This window comes from Micropterus salmoides, unplaced genomic scaffold (genome assembly GCF_014851395.1).
Source record: "Micropterus salmoides isolate LMB-PRFRI ecotype aquatic unplaced genomic scaffold, ASM1485139v1 Ms_hic_scaffold_3812, whole genome shotgun sequence".
Lineage (NCBI taxonomy): Eukaryota > Metazoa > Chordata > Actinopteri > Centrarchiformes > Centrarchidae > Micropterus > Micropterus salmoides.
In genome coordinates this window covers 5367-11480 of record NW_024043165.1, presented here as the reverse complement: position 1 = coordinate 11480, position 6114 = coordinate 5367, and the positions used below count along the sequence as shown (strand labels likewise).

At 39.1% G+C, this 6114-nt stretch overlaps 2 protein-coding genes across 2 annotated transcripts; both read right to left on the bottom strand.

Annotated features, from left to right (window-relative positions):
• Positions 1–289: 289 nt before the first annotated feature.
• Positions 290–1348, bottom strand: LOC119884979 (interferon alpha-inducible protein 27-like protein 2A). Its single transcript, XM_038695238.1, has 4 exons — positions 1231–1348; positions 1004–1036; positions 644–805; positions 290–511 (listed from the first exon to the last, which is right to left on the bottom strand). The coding sequence occupies exons 1-4, from the start codon at positions 1238–1240 to the stop codon at positions 426–428; spliced, it is 291 nt and encodes a 96-aa protein (XP_038551166.1). The 5' UTR covers positions 1241–1348; the 3' UTR covers positions 290–425.
• A 2225-nt stretch (positions 1349–3573) lies between these two features.
• Positions 3574–5819, bottom strand: LOC119884978 (interferon alpha-inducible protein 27-like protein 2B). The gene is made up of 5 exons (XM_038695237.1): positions 5736–5819; positions 5524–5565; positions 5170–5331; positions 4499–4633; positions 3574–4317 (listed from the first exon to the last, which is right to left on the bottom strand). Exons 1-5 carry the CDS (start codon positions 5743–5745, stop codon positions 4031–4033), a joined length of 636 nt encoding a protein of 211 aa, XP_038551165.1. The 5' UTR covers positions 5746–5819; the 3' UTR covers positions 3574–4030.
• Positions 5820–6114: the final 295 nt, after the last annotated feature.

Below are 6114 nucleotides of genomic sequence, written 5' to 3'. Positions count from 1 at the left end.
AGCTATTCAATGGTGGACATTTTCAAAATTTTTGAGGTTCAAATTGTACGAATTGTAACACCTTAACTAACAGTTCTTACGCATTATTTTTAAATTATTAATTTTATGGCAGTCAACAGTCTATATGAGCACAAAAGGCACAGTAGGGTTTACCACCAAATATGTATTAGTTCAAAGAGAAAATAAAAAATAAATAAAGCCTTTCATTCTTTTACTCACTTGGTCCTTCACGTGGACATTAACATGAATATAAATATTTACATAACACACACTGCAGTATCTGTCAATGTTTGAAGATTTATTGCACAAAACATTTCAGCTGTCTGATATGTCAAAAGTGCTGTTTAGTAAGTGCATATAATAATTTGTAATTGCCTCTTGCAATGGTGAAAATATTGTAAACGCATCTTGTTCCTTCATGATTTTCAGACGATGAGTGCAATCAGCCCCCCGATTGTTCCTCCAGCGCCGGCTACAGCTGCAGTGGCAGCTCCTGACAGACCAGCTGCTCCTACAGCAAGATCACACAGGTTTTAAATGAATGCATCGAGCCACAGATAGCTGAGAAAGCCTTGTTCTCCAGCCAGAATGTTAAATTGAAAGTTAAAACTACACGTTTAAAACAAATTAGAAAAATAAGTACCTGCTGCCTGCAGAACAGCCACGGTGCTTCCCGCCGCCACCGCTCCTCCGTTTGCGACTGCAGCAGCAGACATCATGCCGGCAGCGTAGGAGCCTGCTGCTATTCCAGCCGAGGTGAAACCTATACCGGCCAGAACAACAGGAGCTGCGACCACCGCACCTGCTGCACAGGGACAAGAACACAGATGGTGCTAATATTATATACATTACAATGCCAGAGTGCTAATTTGTCAGGACACAGGATCGCTAATGCTTTGTTTAGTTTGACATTGAAATTACTTTTGTAGCCTACATTAAAGTGCGTTAGAATCAGTTGAAAAATTAAACACAGGTGATCAGTAAAGGTTTCCCAAAGACTTACTTGCTCCTGCTGCTCCAATGGCAATTGCTGTTACTGAAACAGATGAAAACAAAAACCAACATTTACAGCTATTTGATATATCTTTGTTTAATCAAAGACAATTATTTTTAGGCTACTATCGTCACACTATCATATAGAATTGATATGTAGGTCTACTGTAAAAGTATCAGTAGCCTACTTTCAAAGAAAATTAGTCCATCAGTATAGTCAAAGGAACCAATACTCACAAATACCCATGTTTTTCTCTTCTGATGAGCACCGAACTGGGCTGAGTTTTATAGGCTACTGAAGTGCAGTCTTTTGTAAGGTATCATTTCCTGAGAAATGAAACTATAATCATGTCTGAACAAAAGAGGGCGCCATAGAGTCCCCCATTTAACCAAATAAACTTTTTGTTATAATACACTCAAGTAATTAACATTTCTGAGGTGGTTAATCACGACTAGGCTATAACTTACATCCGATGAAAATAAGAAAACCAAAGATTTGTTTGGACAGTTTGGTTCTGACTCGATTTCTGAAATGAAAACCAGGGACAGTTTTGGTTTAGTGGTCAGTATGTCATTAAGTTGTTGTCATTGTTGAATGTCATTATGTTATGTAATAAAAAGGGGGGCAATTTCTATTCTATCTTCTATCTTTTTTTATAATCTGTCAAATATAACTCAAGTCAAGTCATATTGAGTCAGAAACTACCTTTCAGTCAATAGTTTGAAACTGCATTCACTTTTTGGCAACTGGAAAACTGCAGTACATGGGCTGTAGGCCTATTGACTATTCAAGGTACAACAGGTTCAACAGGTAAAAAGGGCTGGACTGGTTGGTACACAGCAAGTTAAATTATGTATTATTAGTAGGCCTAGACGTCTTTATTTTATAACTCAGCAGTGAGTCACGTTAATTATAGGCTAGGCTACATTGCATTTTACAAATATAAACATGGATTATTAGACATATGCTTACCAAACATATCCGCAACAACAGGCTTCTATTATTGTCTATAATCACGTAAATGTAAGGCCTGGTTACATTTACATTTACAAAGGAGACAGCATCAAACTCTGGCAGATTGTCTTGATTTATAAGGTCTTCCACATCAAATAACACAGGTCAGTCATTTCAGTTAAGTCAATTTATTTATATTTTTTTATTATTTCATAGCAGGCCCATCAGCCGCCGCCTCTACCTCCATTATTGGTTTCATCCAAGAAGCTGACAGTGCTGGTAAATTTAGGCCTACATCAACAATAACTAAACAATTATTCACCTCTAGGAACACCCAGTGAATGAACATGTCAACTTACTAAAATTACTTATTTTCCGTGTTAATCTCCCTCATAGGTCTACCTGTGCCTACTGAAGTGGAGAGCAGTACCATCATGCTTACTACCACATGGCTCTCCAGTTTCTACTCCTCCAGTGGATCCAGCTGACTGGCCATCAGCCCTTAATGACCAGTTACACGTTGATGTGGTGAGCATTAAAACCAGCACAGGTTGACAGAAACATTTTGACTTTTCCAAAAAGACACTCAGACATTAAAAGTATTTTCTATCATTACATGTTTAGATCACTCATAAAGAAGCCGGTTGAGAAAAGTTATGCTATCAACTGTTTTGTAGTCTTTGTCTCTTAATCTCTTGTATGGCTGTTAATAAAGATTTAAGCTTTGGTTCATAATCACTTTATCAGTCTTGAACTAAGTTCATCAGTGTCTACTGGGTCTTGTACTGCCATTAGCTCAGTAGCACTGGTGATATCATATTTTTCCTGTTTGACATCAAACAAAGTAGATATACTAATATAGAGTATAGTGTAGTTATTGTTTTTCATCCGAAAGCTTTATTGTCAAACTGTGTCATATATGGTGACAACGCCCGACAGTCAGAGGGGCCTTCAACAAAATTTTGATTAGGGCCCCCGAAGGTCTAGGGCCGGCTCTGGGCAGATCTATCATCTCTAAACTTAAAATAAGCCTCATGAAGCTACACCCATCGATAGATAGATGAGTGATTAAATTAGATAAATACAAAAGTCTGGACAAACCAAATATTTAAAGTTATTATGTCATAATTGAAATGCTTTACTGACACTAAGTGACAGGTCCATGTGATGATTCACATTCCAGTGAGGAGTCAAAACAAGTGTTGAATGAAATGTGCAGTCAGAGAAGGACTGAAAATGATTGTTGATTCACTCGTCACAGTGTGGTTTTCTCTGTGATGATTTTTATAAAATGAGAAAATTCTCCCTTGCCACTTGACCATTCATCCCTTTCCCCCATCCCTGCATCTTCTAATCCATCCCTCTCGCAGCATCTCAGCTCACCTGCATAACATGCTATAAACTATTCCAAGTATACATCTTTGCAGGCGTGGTCTGTGTTAGTGAATCAATATTATTATTAGTTTATGTCATTATACATCTCAGTGTTTTTGTTTTACAGCCAACAACTTTACTGTGGCCAGAAAAAAAAGTTAATGAACCAGTGAACACATTCATTCATTTACTTAGTCCTTTCAGGTGGACATTGGAATGGAAATATTTACAGACGACACACTGACACAGTATCTTTTACAGGTTTTAGATTTATTGCACTGCATATTTCGGAGATTAAACAAAAAAGCATACTTGCCAAACCTCCTGATTTTCATGGGAGGCTCCTGTTTTTCATTGCCCTCTCCCGGTTTCCTCCCTGGGTCACAATTCTCCCGATTTCTCGATTTTCTCCTGATTTATGACAAATGTTCTCAACTTTGTGTCTTTTTATTGCCTTCATTAGTCTTTCTGGCACTGTACAGCGCCAATAAGCGCTACGACTCTCTCTCTCTCTCTCTAACTCTCTCTGTTGTTTCCACCTGGAGCAGCGGACCTTGGTCAGGAAGTATGAATTATGCTGTATACTAAGTAAATTCATATATTTTGCGATTGCCTCCTTCATTTAGCAAAAGTAAAAAATATTGTTATTCATCTTTTCCCTTCATGATTTTCATCTGATGAAGTTTGCAAGCCATCCTACTGCTCCTTTCACTGCTGCTTCAGCTTCTGCTCCAGCTTCTGCTCCAGCTTCTGCTCCAGCTGCTCCTCCCACTGCTGCTCCCACTGCTGCTCCCACTGCTGCTCCAGTTGCTGCTCTAGCTGATGCTGTGACTGCTGCTCTTGCTGATACTCTAGCTGCTGCTGCTCCTGTGCTAGTTCCTGACTGACATTCTGTGATTTTCTGATGAAGCTAGCCATCCATCCCACTGCTGCTCCAACTGTTACTCCAGTGCCGGCCACAGCTGCAGTGGCAGCTCCTGACAGACCAGCTGCACCTACAGCAAGATTACACAGGTATTTTTTAAAATCAATTCTAGGTTTGCAAGACACTTGTGCACTTTAGAAAGACATGTTAGGGCACATATGTGATTATCATTCAAGCAATGATAATCTCACCATTAAGATATTTTTTTTAACCACAAGGTTAAAATTATTTTTAAGAAGCAGCCACCGTACCTCCTGCAGCCGCCGCTCCTGCATTTGCAACTGCAGCAGCAGACATCATGCTGGCAGCGTAGGAGCCTGCTGCTCCAACTGCTGCTCCAACGCCGGCCACAGCTGCAGTGGCAGTTCCTGACAGACCAGCAGCACCTAAGTAGAGCAAGATTACACAGGTTTTCCATCTAGGGTATTGAGCTACAGAGAAGCTGAGAAATGTTAAATGAAACAGTAGCACTATTATACACAGTAGTGACATTATATTCTACCTAAACACTGTAATGTAAACCCAAAGCTATAAATCCTTGTTATTATCGTTTCTTTAAATTCCAGGTTTGTGAAACACCTGTGTAGGTTTTGCATTGTTTTAGAATACAGATTTCACAAATCGCTAAAAAGTGTTTTACTGAATCTTTAGCCTCTCTGTGACCACTTCAGATTTAGTTATATACATTTTAAAGTGGATTTCAGGCAGCGTTATGGCTTGGCCAAAAATGTGTAACAGGCTTTCACAAGAGGTGCAAAAACAACAAAAAAACCCAGCAAATCGGCCGCTCAATGATGACAGTTACTAACTTTCCCCTTAACTGGCGAATCAGAAGCTAACTTCGGTGTCATAATATTAAGAAACAGTTTACCACATGATTAAAATGTATTTTAAAATTATGTTTTAAAGTTGTGGTATTTACCTAATGCCTGCAAAGTAGCCACTAAACCGCCTGCAGCCACTCCTCCTCCGTTAGCAACTGCAGCAACCGACATCATTTTAGCAGCTATGGAGCCTGCTGCTATTCCGGCTGAGGTGAAACCTGCAACCCCAAGAGCAACAGGAGCTGCGACCACAGCACCTACTGCACAGGGACAAGAACACAACAGAAGAAACGCTGTTAGTAGTGACAGTGTGTTAATTTGTTAGGCCACTGGATCGCACATTACAAAATAATATTAAGTTTAGTTTAACATACATGACTACATGACTTTTGTTCAAGTGTGTTAAAATCAGTCAGAAAAGTAAACAGGTGATCCATAAAAGTTTTCCTCACCTGCTCCTGCTCCCATGGCGATTGCAGTGACTGAAACACTGACTGAAATGAGATGAAAATAATGATCGACATTTACAGCTAATCTGAGTTCATCAAAGAAGTTTGCTATAGTTACTATCATTAGTACGTTTTTATAAAGAAAATATACAAGAACAAGTATGAGGGCTTTTTAAGGAACTGTATCTGGATCATCACAAAAAGTGAAAACTCACCAGGATCCATTGTTGTCCTTCGTGTTATGATGAACACTGAACTGTGCTGGTTTATATAGCTGTGTTAGGTTTCGTTTCTTCAGAAATTCATTGGCCTGTCTTAGCCAAAGAGGGCGTCACAGAGCCCTTGTCCCCATATAACCCATAACATTTCTGAGGTGGTAGGCTAAGCCATGAGTATAACTGAACATCAGAAGAAAAGTAAAAGACAGAAGAAATTAAACAGTTAATGTTGAAACAGTTTTCTGACTGCACCTTCAAACCTGCATTCTGGACAAACTTTCATCTTTTAGTCACTGACGAAAATGTTGTTTTGACGCTGTAGGTTGTGATGTCTCTTTTATTACTAAAGCACAATATTAAAGCACAATATTATAAT

Bases quoted from the DNA above. Each gene is read 5' to 3' on its own strand.
- LOC119884979 (XM_038695238.1), bottom strand. The intron at 806-1,003 runs GTAAGTCTTTGG...GTCCCTGTGCAG, and splicing joins CATTGGAGCAGCAGGAGCAA to CAGGTGCGGTGGTCGCAGCT. The intron at 512-643 runs GTACTTATTTTT...ATCTTGCTGTAG, and splicing joins GGCTGTTCTGCAGGCAGCAG to GAGCAGCTGGTCTGTCAGGA.
- LOC119884978 (XM_038695237.1), bottom strand. The intron at 5,332-5,523 runs GTGAGGAAAACT...GTCCCTGTGCAG, and splicing joins CGCCATGGGAGCAGGAGCAG to TAGGTGCTGTGGTCGCAGCT. The intron at 4,634-5,169 runs GTAAATACCACA...TGCTCTACTTAG, and splicing joins GGCTACTTTGCAGGCATTAG to GTGCTGCTGGTCTGTCAGGA.